Raw genomic sequence first — 13,331 nt, 5'->3', positions numbered from 1 at the left:
TAATTTGTTTCCGTGGTTGGTTGTAGGACTATCCAGTTGCGTGACAGTATTTCTTTCCCTGTATCGTTTGAAACACGCCTCATAATGAAATCCCAATTTGTTGTTCTGGCTACGCCAGGCTATCTCTGAGTGGCTTTAGTGAACAATACATTTTGATTCACTGATTCATAGTTGCAAGTGTATTTTATTTAAATATTTTCCTCAACTAAATTAGATAATTTGATTACAATCATGCACTCATCTGAGGATCCATTTCTTCATAATTACACAGTCCTTCCTCTGTGTGTGTGTGTGAGAGAGTGTGTGTGTATCCATGTGAGTGTTAAATAACACTGGATGTGTCCAGCTGCTTTTGTCTCACCGGAACAGCGGTTTTCATTTGGGTTTGACATTTAAGACCTGCTTGCTCCATCTGCATCCATCACCGTTACAGCTGCTATACTTAGCACGCAGAGGGAGAGAATGAGAGACAGAGAGGAAGAAGTCAAAAAAGGCCAAGAGAGGGAGAAAGAAAGAAAAAGGTAGACAAGGTCCAGGGTTATTTCTCCTGCTGAGTGGTTTATATTATTACCTTTAGGGAACACGTCCCATGAAAGGCCTCCCTGTGAGTGAGTGAGCATGTGTGTGTCAGCAGGGGAAGCATTCAGTCCGCTGTAATTAAATGTCTGCTATAGCTGTGACCCCGCTGAGCTTCAAACGCCACTAATGAAAGAATCTTTCGTTTCATCTGTCATGGCTGCTCCGCAGACGCGCACACATTCATGTCTTTCTCTATTACACTCACACAGATACCCAAGTGTGTACGGACACATCCCACCTACCATACCATAACACTAATGAAAGGATCTTCTGGAACATCAATCATGTCTGCTCCACTGGTCAACCGACACACACAGACACACCCATACACACCCATACACACACACACTTGCACACACTGTTCACATACATTTGCTATACATATACAGTATTCACAATATTAGTTGGTGGATGTGGCCTGGCGTGTTCTTATCAGAATTTAAGTCTGGTATATATACATGCTATTTGGATTTCATTATAGGTTGAGTTTCAACAAATACAGAGAATAAAAATACACCTGCACACAACTGGATAGACCTACAACCAATTAGAGCCATTGTGTTGTAAACAAAATCAACTCGATGGTGCTTAGATGACAAGGGTTAGGTTTCAATCCCTGGCACATGGACCACATGACGAATTCTACTTGAGGAAGACACTGAACCCTGAGTTGCTCCCAGTGCTTGGCAGCGGTGTGTGAATGTGATCTCTGATTGGAAGAGTGGGTACAATTAGATTTCTTTGGGTGACTGCAGCCCTATACATTGTGATCTCTCTGATATTCTCTTATTCCAAGACTTATAAATGAAACTGAAGTGAACTGATAACCTGACTTGAATTAAAACCACACCACACGCTACAGTAGGATACTAGAAGTGTAACATCTGGAATTCAGCTTTCCACGCTATGGTAAAACAGTGCATACCCTGTAGAGCATCTGTGTATGTGTGACAGTACTTGCTATGCAGGATTGGTTTACAACTGCTTGAAGCTTGTTGCATCCGACAGACAGGACATAAAGAGGAGAGCAGAGGATGGAAAGGAGGGATAGAACGTGATGGATGGATGAATGAGCGAAGCCTCCGTTGGATAAATGCCACTCAGGATTAGAGCGTTATGACAGGCAGAACCCCCCCCCCCCGTGACTCACACCCACACAACCACAAACACACACACATTTGCACACACCCACCCACCCACACACACACATTTCCACACACACTTCCACAGGTGATAGATGGCAGGTGACTGCTGGTACAGTGCGTCTAGCCCTTCAGGGAAGCCCCCAGCATCGCCCCTGGCAACTGTAACCTTCTGGCTCCTGTGTGCCCCTTCATCACTCTTTCCCAAATGGTTTCCTCCTCTCCTCCATTAAAGCCACAACCCTTCTTTGTCACTGCATGATCATTCCCCTTTAGACGGGACACAGCTAGAATACATACATACTGAAATCAGATTCACCCAGGCAAAACTACAAAAACAGTAAAATAATGTGTAGTGAACTAAAACTGAACACAGGAAATATGAAAAAATGAAAAGATAAAAGAATAATACAATCAGACTGATTTTACTTTAAGGTCACACCAATAAGCCAATTGCTGAAATCTTCAAGTCCATCATGGCCTAAACCCAAACTTAACCCAGTGCCTTGATAGCTACGTAGCTAAAGAAGGTCAACGTTCATCAAGGAACTCAAGTCGATTGAAAATTGTGAAAGACTTAATCTTTTAACTTTTATAATCTCTTCAGCCAACCTGTCGATTGCCTGACTTCTTCTCTTTCTTATTCTTTCGAAATTTCTTTCAGTAATATCAAGGTATTCTCATATCACGCCAAGCAAAACATATTGAGTGAATTAAGGAGAAGACAAATCTACAACACACAGGTTGTACTGAAAGGCAGCTATATTGAAATTTAATCATATTAATATCTTCCCAGCTCTTTTGTTGATGGATATTAGATCGATTCACTCATACAAGTACTTTATAATGTGTCTTGACATGTCTGAGATGACACGCAGAGGTTTTTCTCCATTCAAAAGCATGCCGATCATCCAGGCTGAAGATTGAAGACAAGTGTAGAGGTTTTATGTGCAAGCCCAAAAAGGTATAATAGTCCAGAACATTATTCTATTAGACATTAGAGACTCTGTCAGGTGTGCTGTGTGATAAAAGAGTACCACTGGTGAGACCAGTGATGTTGTATGGTTTAGAGTCAGCGGCTTTGAGGAAAAGACAGGATGAGGAGGTGGAGGTAGCAGAGCTGAAGATGTTGAGGTTTTCTCTGGGCGTGATACAGCTCGTGTGAGATGTTTCGGACATAAAGTTAGAGAGGCCGAGCGGTTTAGACATGTTCAGAGAAGGGATAGTGAATATATTGGTTGAAGGATGCTGACGTTTGAGCTGCCAGCCAGGAGGTCTAGATAAAGACCAAAGAGGAGGCTTATGGATGTTGTGAAGGAGGACATGAAGGTGTTGCTGTAGCGATCCCTGAAGGCAACAGCCGAAAGGAAAAGAAGTAAAAAGAAGAAGACATTAGAGACGAAGGCCATTAGTCAGAGGCCACTGAGTAAAAATAAGTGAGCGATGTAGCAGCTTGCTATAGCAAATAAACACTAATATGTTAATATTTGTGATATTCCTTAGAAATGATGTTAGTGGCACAAATTCCAGATGGTTCTCTCAGTGGCAGTGTACATCTGCACTCATCCACTTGTTTTCAGCAGGCTTGTATTGTTTGCTGTGGCTGGTAAAGTGTTGAGCTTGTTTCACTGTGCTCCAGATGAAGAAGTGCCCAGAGGCTCTTAACTACAGCTGGGATGGTTCCCAACAAACACTCAACAGTACATGAGGGAACCCGGCAGTTACTCTCCAATTAATCCTGCTTCTAAACCCTGCTGCTAAACCTGCGTGTGTGTGTGAATATGTGTGTGTGTGTGTGTGTGTGTGTGTTATTTTTGTGCTTTCTTTACCTACCAGAGACTTCAGAAGAGGCTCTCACTCATACCTCACTCTCACACAAACGACAAGTTTCCCCCTCAGCTGCTTCCCGAATGCTGGCACACTGATTTGGCACACAAAAACTTGCACTTGACTGAGTATACACGTTATGCACAAAAACAAAGCCACAGTTGCTGAAGTGAAACACCAGGTGTAAAATGAGATGATGAAGTACGATGGCCTCTCATCAAATAAATGAGTACTGTGCCTTTGTTGATTTTTCTGTCGTATTTGTAACGTGACTGCTTGTGTTGTGTGTTTATCAAATGAAGATGCATCTACTATGAAACAGTGTACCTAGATAGATTTGTGTAACCATTGTGACTTACTTAGCCTCAATGCAAGACGGGAGAGTGCGCCTGTAGAGGCTTGAGGACAAGGGAATTGAGCCTGTTGGGAAATGAAATGCAGCTATACTGGCTCTAATGTTTCCCTTTTATCTCAATAATCCTTCTTTCTCCATGCCCATGTCCCCCCCAGCTTTCCCCAGCTCCATCCCCACGTCACCTTCTGCTCTAACCTGGATGACTGCATGACAGGGTCCCAGCCAGAAACCCGCATGTGCATGAAAGTGTGTGTGTGTGTCCTGAGGCATCCAGCTATCCTGTCTGGCAGAAAACACAGAACAAATTAGAGCTGAAAAATACGTCAGGGACAGGCGCGGCACTCTGCCCATTACCGTCCCACAAAAACTCAGGCACACTCAGGAACACCCGCACACTTTGTCAAGGTCACTTTGGAAAAGCAGACAGAGGAAAGGTGTCTTCAGAGTTGGAGAAGACGGACAAGAGTTTTGTCATTTATTTCCAAATGGGACTGACATCCATTATGTAATTAAAAAGACTTTAAAATCCAAGACAATATTCTTAAGAGTCTGAAGATTTTCATTACTACTTACTGTACAACTGCATGATTTGGTGTTATCGTGTAATGCTTTAACACACTGATCTGCCATATTTCTCCTCCATGCTGCACGGTGACATACTGCTATCGGTCACACTGCAGTTGGGTGGGTGACACTATCGTAACTGACGGCCATTATTCAGAAGAAAAAGGTTCTGTAGCAGACATTAGGGTCAGGTTCACAACAGCAAAATGATTTTACTCGATGTTCTGATTAGTCGTGACCTCGTTTTTGATCATTTCAGTGAAATTTCCTGTATAACAGAACTGTATGTATGATCTTAGTTATTCAGACATTTAGATTATCTGATTATTTTAACTGTAGACATTTAAATTATAATTTTCAATTTAGTCTTACTAATGCTGGATGATGGAATAGTTCCAGGGATGATTCAAGGCCACATTACTTAAAAACATTTTCTAATTAATTGAATCATTCCATTCCGATAATAGTTCTCTAAATCTATATTTTTGGTTATACAACACAATTTTGATGCATATTGGGATGTCATGATGGTCGCCTTACAGCAGAAATATTCTGGGTTCTTCTCTTGGGCAGGTAACCTGTGCAGGTTTCACCCCTTTTCTTGCATGATGCCAGATGGGAAAGGCTCAAGCCCTCACATAGTTATAGATAATGTTTTGATGGATTTTTCTGGGGCATTGCTTTATGTATGCAGCCAAACCTTTCAAATCTCTATCTTGGCTCAATTTGTTTTTCATGAACCACAAAGAGGAGAACAGGAGAGCTCCCTCTTCTGTGCCTGCAAACTTGTCTTCATGGTTATATTTTCAGTGTCAAAATTTTGTTTTTAGGTTCTGTGTAACCTACAAAAAGCACTCAGCTGGTGTTAGCTAAATGAAACACAATGTGCTATTTGTACACACCATGTTGATTAAGAGTAAAGTCTTAACACAACATGCAGCACGTGGCAGGGATCACATGAGTCCAGTTATTATTAGTATCATCTAACACACATGCAGAAACATGTTAATAACCCTCTCTCTTTCTGTCATCATCTCTTCTACCGACTACCCCAGCATCCGGGACTCTTGGTTGCAAAGTTTTGTTTCTCACCCTAGATTTAAATACGAGGTAAGTGATCACTAACTGTGGAGAACACAGCCTGCAAGTGTGAAAGTTAGTGTGTATGCAACTATGCTTTGTTTGTGTGTCAGCTGTGTGTTTTGTGGACTCTGACGGGGTATCACAGAGCAGAGTGTGTAAACAAGCAGCTAGCATCTTGTCATGTGACGCTGACGCAGATCCCCCCCCCCCCCCCCCCGCCCCCCAGGACTGCAGTGTTGGATGCCTCTAAGCTGCCACTCGCTCACATACGCAGGCTCAATTCCACCTTAACAGAAATGTTCATGCAGTATTCTGCTGCAAGAGATGAACAAGTAGCTCTCCACAGCCCCAAGGTGTGAGCCTCCACCAAATACTTCCTGCCATCAGAAGGACTAGAGAAAGTTCTTCTCTTAGTCCCTCACCTGAACACACACGCACGCACAGACACACACACACACACACCACTCCTTTCAAAGCATTAGGAAACACAGGTAACTCCTCAAAACACAGCGGCCCTCCTTTCATGCCAAGACGACTGTGCCAGAACAAAGCCTTCTCTCGTGTCTGTCATCCCTGCTGAAAATATAGAATCAGCTGAATGCGTTGTCCTTCCCCTCTCTACCTTTCTGTGTCTCATCTTGTGTAATGAACCTGTCCATTCGTTCACTCAGCCAGGGTCCTGGAAGAGATGGATGGAGCAAAGGAGGACTGACGAACATCATACAGCCTGAAAAGCAAACGGAGGCTCTGCCATCTGCCAGTGCGTCTCTCTGTGTCTCTAACTCTCTCTTATCTCCCGACTGTGTACATACTAGCATCAGTTTCATGTTTTTTAAGTCCAACTTAAATCAAATCCCCCGTCTGCTGTGGTTAAAGCTGCTTTGTAAATTACATGTACAGCGCTCCTTTTTGTGAGTAAACTGTAAAAAAAACAAAAAAAAAACAGGAGAAATGGTCTTTTGGCTTTTTATTTTTATTTTTTAGATAATTACAGCGTAGAAACAAGAAATGTGGAAGGAGAGAGAAGGGTGAAACGCAACAAATTTCTCTGGCCAGAGTCTTTATCACAAGGCCACCAGGAGGTCCCATATTTCATGCTGCTTTATCTGTATCTGTCCGAACACACATTTGTCTATGTAAGAAGAGAAACTCTTATTACTTCCACTGTTTTATCTGTAGTCAAGTTTCAGTCCATTTCCAGAACAATGTCAGCAGAGAGTTCATGTTTCCATTCACTTATTAGGAGTATAAGGTGTGCTAATTCCTGGTGCTATTAAATCGTTGTAGATGAAGAAGGCACAATTAGATGAATGATCTCGAAGAAAACAGAATTTAAATATGTTTTTATTTCTTGTATTGTTTGAGGAATATTACAACCTTCTCTTAAGTTTCCACTGTCGGCATGTTGTGTTGTTTACATTCATTCCCAATCATGGTGGCTCCTGCTACCAGGCACGCCGGCTCATGACAGAAAAAGCCTGATCCCAACCATCGTTGAAGAAGCGTTTAAATTCTTTGAAGAGATTTAATACAATGAATGCTCCTAAAAAATTAAATGGTCTAGCACAGCAGCACAACCGCCATGCACGAACACCTCAACAGAGACGTTCCACACGCTCTCGGACTTCAAAAACGATAACACAGCAGCATCAGTGTTTGAACTATCACAGTGGGTTTTGTTTGATTGTTGGTTGGTGGTCAGTGACCGGGAGTCGCCGTCGTGTCGTTTTCTCTTGTTTTATCAAGAACTCAACATAGTCTCCTTAGAGCAGACGCCAATCACTATGGCAACACCAATTTCCAATGAGTTTGCAAGTTGCAAGTAAGCTGTGTGTTTATGTGCAATATAGACAAATGAAACTAAATGACTTCCATTAATGTCTCGCTCGAACACTCTAGTCTTATTGGGTAAACATTCAAGTTAGACTTCATGTTAGTAAGTTAACCAAAGGATGAAAATGAAAAAGTAATTGATAGATTAAATGGTTGGACAAATAATCGACTGTTGCAGCCATAGTTGTTTAATTCTATGTTTATTTATCTGTGGTTGTACATATACGTCTTCCTCCTTGCAGAGAGTTGTGTTACCTGTGTTTGTGACAAACAATACAGTGAAACACACGCAACTAGATATAATGGAGTGGTAGAATTTTGCTATATTTAATAGTATGTATGAAAAGGAAAGCAGCAGCCTGTCAGTTGCTAACAAATAAGAAATGCCCTTTCAACACGCAGTCCTTCAAACACCACAGCAGGGTGAGTGTATCAACCTCTATTAGAGCATGTGTGTGACATTGGGACATTTTCCTTTTGTGCAAATTATGAGCAGGGAGCAAAGTGTTGCTATGGAGACTGTAGTTAGTGATGCGGTGGGCAAAGCTACACCAACTAGTGCGGAGGAGAGGACTAAGCTGAACATACTGAGAGGATCACAGAGAACACCAGCGACCACACACACACACAAAGATACACAATAAGGAAACCAAATAAAAGGATTGTCCTGATATAAATCTTTCTCTCTGAGTCAGCTGTTTTCACTGCAAATTCACTGTGGACACATCAGAAAGCTCGGATGAAGGTTTCTGAACACTCAGGGAAGAGGGCCAGAAGAGCGTGTCATTGGAGCTGCTGCACGGTAAGAGGATGCAAGTCTGCTGAGAAGAATGCGACAACTGCCTGGGAACGGGACTGATCGCGTCTCACCACCCTTACCTTCCCTCCTAAATTAATACAGTGCTAAAACAAAGTGGTTACTATGAGAGCAGGTGAAAGAGCAGAGAGCAGCAGGACAGAGAGATTTTCCAGAAATAAACTGACGGGAGAGAATGGCAGGAGAGGACAGAGGTGGCAGTTATCTCTAAATATAGTTTAGAGCTCGAAAAGCCACGTTTGGAAAGTGTGTGTCACTATCTGCTAGTGAGTGTCGTTTTTGTCTTCCATCCCCCAGTAGCCACTATTGGCCTCCTCTGACAACCACAACAGCAGACAGCCAATTCAATTCAATCTCTGTCTGATTGGAGGGAACAGATCTGATTACCTCTCATAGACGGCACACACACACACAAACATCCACTGCACACACACTCAAAATGCCGTTGTTTGTGCTCTAAGATTCCCCAGGGAAAGATATCAGAGTAAATGGCTGCGGTGATTGTGCCAGATAGACTGGATGTGTGCATAATATCCACACGAAGAAGATAATGTGTTTGCTAATCGCACACCAGAGACAAGCAAACACACACCCACACACACATCCACACACACAAACACAAAGGCTAACAGCTGCGCAGCTATAACCCTTAACCACTCTTTTCATGCCACTGGTTGCCAGCTACAGTGTGGAGACGCCGTCCCACACATCCTCAGCCGAATCCCACTGTGAGAGAGTCGTGATTGCTCAGAGTTGTCATGACAGTTGCCTGCGAGTGTTGACAGCGGCGAAATTATTAAAACCCGTAATCATTTTCCGTGTCACATCATGAAAGACAGACAGGCATCGGTGAATGTTTTATTTGAATATTTAAAGGTGTTTTGAACACAGTGCCGCCAAGAGAAAAGACAAAACTTCATCATCTGTCGGCCAGAGTTGGAGATAAATCCCAAAATACTAAAGGATGTTTACGTGTAGCGGTTTAAAAATTGACAGCATTCAAATGATCCAAATGATCACTGGTTACCCGCCAAAGTGGCTGCTGTAAGACAAGCTTACCAATCATAGTCACAATATACCAACATTTGGCCAACCTCAAATGTTCATTCATAATCCTGAGAATGTCCAAACATACTGTAACAACAATGCGGGCACAATGACAGCTTCACGTAGAAGAGTACAGTTCATCCACGAGCAGGGATTTCACTATTTAGAATTTCATTTAGTTTTGTCAGAATAGAGGCATTATAGAAACACTGTTGACAGTTTGTTTTCCAGCTATTATATAACCGAGCTAAATTGGAGCACCGTTAAACAGCCCCACAGTCTCCCAGCCGGCTTGTTAGCAAACCGATCTTTGCACCCTGTTTTGACAAGAAACTACACATCTTCTGGAGGGAGAAGCAAAAGCAGAGCATGCGTTCGGCAACCGTTCCCTAGCAGCTTAAGGTAATCTGTAATTATATTAATTACACTACATTACACTAAATGCAGTGTTGTTGTAATGTCAGAATGATTTGCTCGCGCGCTGAAAGTGGGAAATGCGATTCAAAGACTCCCCAGAGTACGGCATCCACGGTTCATCATACTTCATTAGCAAGGTGGGCGCTGAGATGTAAAAGTTTTAAGGAGAGACAAAACTCTGCAGCTGCTTGGAGCTTCACAAATGTCAAACTGGCTTGCTGTTGTAATTTGACATTTACATAAAAGTGTTTGTACTGGCAGGCTGTCAATTCCATTATTTATTGATAATGAAGAATATCAAAATGTGTTTCTTTTTAAAAAGCTAACAGTTAGACTAATTAACAAGCATTCACTCGAGGCATTTGAAGTCTGCTCATCCCCTTAAGTGTCGCGGAAGAGAGGAAAATAAAAAGTCCTTTACAAAAACCCGTAAGTAGAAGGGGTGGAGGCAAGAGGGAGAGGAAATCAGTGATGATGTCCTGATACTGATAGTAGTGTTTTTATCAGGTCCGATACTGTGCTCATGTTCTTGTACTTGTATACATAGAACAACTCAGACACAACTTTACCCGATACTACTTTCCTGCAATATGCAGTAACTCCCCAAAGGAAGTTAGGCGACAGCAGACAGGTTAGCTGGGTGTTCATATGGGTCTTTTGGCCGAGAGAATGAGAGAAGTGTAGCTGATTTGCTCAACCTGCCCAGACAAAGACTCCAGACAAACATGGCAACCCACTCACATTAGACGTAACATATTAGTAAGATGTACATACTGCCATTTCTCATCAAGTAGAATTGCGTTCCAAATATGAGCTCCTTGCTCACCAGTGGACACTTACAGAATAGAGGCTGTCTGTTCTGGCTCTGTTCGAGGAGTTACCCAGAAAACTGAGCTCCTGTGATCTGTCATTAGGAGATCCTTAGAAATCAAAGTGGGATAGAGAGGTGGGGAGATATAATCGCTTTGGTAAGGATTATTAAAGGCTATTATACTTTAAGAATCTAGTTCGACCAATAATAGCGACTGTTTCATTGTCTGAGAAAGCACAAAGCTACAGTTATTAAACTCAGGTCATGTAAATGCTAAAGGTTAAAGGTTATCTCTACCTCATCACGGTAATTCAATAAAAGCCTTCTACCAGAGAAGAGAGTGCTCTTAGAAAAATGTCCCTTTGAACTCCCGAACAAAGCATAATTGTGCATATAAAAAAAAAACAATTAAAAAAAAAACACACACCAACGTGCGCACACAGACCTACACCCACACAGAGATGAAGAGAGCAAACGCACACCATCTGTGATTAATGTGTGACACGTAGCAGTGCCATAGTCTTTTTCATTACATTCCTCTCCACAACACTGTGAAACAAAGGCCTGAGATTAAAGAGCTCTCATTCACATTGACTCATTAGTTTCTCGCTCTCCCTCTCTCTTCATGATCAGTCTCTCCTCTGTGCCTCACTTATCCAGGACAAGGTCATTTAGGAGCCCGAGGAGTGCGAGGAGGATGAGGATGTGAAGGGGAGAGGAAGGGTATTAGAAGAGTGAGGGGGTATCCTGCTGGGGATTTTCACAACAGCGAACTCACCATTTACACACTAATGACAGTCATCTATTCAGCGGATCTATTTTCATTCAAATCCAGTCACTGCAGAGGCAGAAACTAGGGGGTTAGGCACTGCACAAACACGTTCAGGTTTCAGGTCATACGCATGAAGCACATTAACAAAGTTTCCTCTTCCCATGCCCGTTGCTTGTGTGAGGTATACTGTATGATTGCATTTGACTTTCATCACCCTGCTGAGAGTGTGTGCACGTGTGTGTGCATGCGTGTGTCTGACTGTCTGGAAGGATGACCCAGATCACAAGAGAGATGGATGCACCCCGAGCTCGACGAGTCTGTAGCTGAGCAAATTCTTTGTCCCATTTGTAAAAAAGGGATGCAGATAGAGACAAGTCATAAGGTGGTGTGTGCGTGTGCGTGTGTGTGTGTGTGTGTGTGTGTGTGTGGAGGGAGAGGGAGAGAGAAAGAGAGAAAGAGAGAGAAAACCCACAAGTCTCAATGCTGAAGGCAAACCATTCATCTTCCCTCTCATATGCTCTTCTGGGCTTCAATCCCAGTCCCTGTTTGTGTGTGTGTGTGCATGTGTGCGTCTCCAAATATGGAGAGCAGTCTGAATGATGAACATGATCTCCATTGCAGCAGAACAATACTGTTTCTAAATAGGACACGAGAGGCATTCAGCCTTCCCTCACACTCAATGTATGGGGGAACTGACGCTTGTTTGCAGAGGCTGAGGTGCACCGTGCGCAGCGAAGCATCTGCTGCAAGCGATAGCGAGTGTGTGCGTGTTTCCGTGTTGTTGCATGCATCCATTAAGTGCCATTCCCAACGGTGTCCGGACTTTTGGTTACATCAATCAGATGCTTATTCAGAGAATGCCAGGCGTCACTCTCGCAGCAGGGCAGGTGGCACCGAGCAGCTGGGCGATCGCTGCTAGCCTGGCCCCTGGCATCACCTCTGGTCTGAGACCGCCCAGGCTCGCTCTCATACACCTGCTAGCTACCTGCCTCTGGAGCATTTCACACCTGGATGTTTTTGCTTCTCACCAATCGCGCCGTCCCCGCACCTGTTTGGTTGCAACCTACTCTAGCGTAATACCCCCCCACATCTGTTAATTAGCTATAAACAAAGGCAGCCCTGCATTCTGTTTTCTAAGCCAAACTACAATCAACAGCACGTCGAGACAAAGATAAGCTGATCAAGTTGTGAATGTGTGTATCAGTGCAGCTACAGTTTCTAACCGGCACAAAGCAACGAGTTATGGAAATCTCATCTCTCTTCCCTCCGTCCGTCCTAACAGGTGATGATTTGGCACACCAAACTCAAGGGTACCCTTCACACAGAAGACATTTTGACATGTTACAGTGGGGAAAGCACCACTGTAAATAACAGAATTAATGACAGCTGAATTCTATTAAGCTGCCACAGTTTCAAGGCAATGGTATTATGCATGCCGACTCACTGTCACGTAACACCTATAATTTTTCTACTTTCAGTCAAACTGTCTGCTGTGAAAAGGGATTTCTCTCCTGACACGAGAATGGCAAATAAAACGATTTAATTCCCCACAGAGTATAAGGAGAATTAATCAGATTACCACTTGTGTTAAAAAACGAGTATTTAGCAACTTCCAGTGTCTGACTGTACAACAGGTGTGACACTTACCTTTCCTCTTGGAGTCCCGTCTGACGCTGCTGGGCCTGACCGCTGGCTGTAGCTCTGTCTCTGTTGACATCCTCAGGCTCCTCCTGGGCTAGACTCCGCTCCGCTTGGCTCAGCTGGGATCCGCTGGGCTCCGAGGGTCCAGTTCACAGCGTCAGTGCCGGCTGTGCGTGCTTGGGCGCCGGGTGTGTGCGTGGAGGCGCCAGGTGTGTGTGTGGGCACACAGGCTCATGGGAGAGGGACGGGCTTTAGCCCTGACACAACGTCCCACACACACCCAAAGAGAGCTGGAGGGGGGGAAGAGAGGAAGAAACAGGTTTGCTTCAGTTAGGGTTGTGCTTACTCTTGGCAGGCGAAACCTAGCAAGAGTTCTCAGCAGGCATGAGAATGAGTTTGTTTCTGATGTGACTTGAGTAGATGTTGCCCATGGTAACAGACTA

The 13,331-nt window shown here is 43.5% G+C and overlaps 1 protein-coding gene across 1 annotated transcript in view; it reads right to left on the bottom strand.

Moving 5' to 3' along the window:
- dab1a (DAB adaptor protein 1a) overlaps positions 1–12,964 on the bottom strand; it is a gene marked incomplete at both ends in the record, with an annotated part of 43,766 nt that extends 30,802 nt beyond the window's left edge. Inside the window, one exon of the mRNA XM_084548811.1 lies at positions 12,895–12,964. Within this exon, the coding sequence (XP_084404937.1) occupies positions 12,895–12,964 (70 nt within the window). The remainder of the gene's footprint in view (positions 1–12,894) is intronic.
- Positions 12,965–13,331: the final 367 nt, after the last annotated feature.

This window comes from Chelon labrosus, assembly GCF_963514085.1.
Source record: "Chelon labrosus genome assembly, chromosome: 7".
Classification (NCBI taxonomy): Eukaryota; Metazoa; Chordata; class Actinopteri; order Mugiliformes; family Mugilidae; genus Chelon; species Chelon labrosus.
The sequence above is the reverse complement of the archived record's forward strand: the minus strand, read 5'-3'. Positions and strand labels throughout refer to the sequence as shown.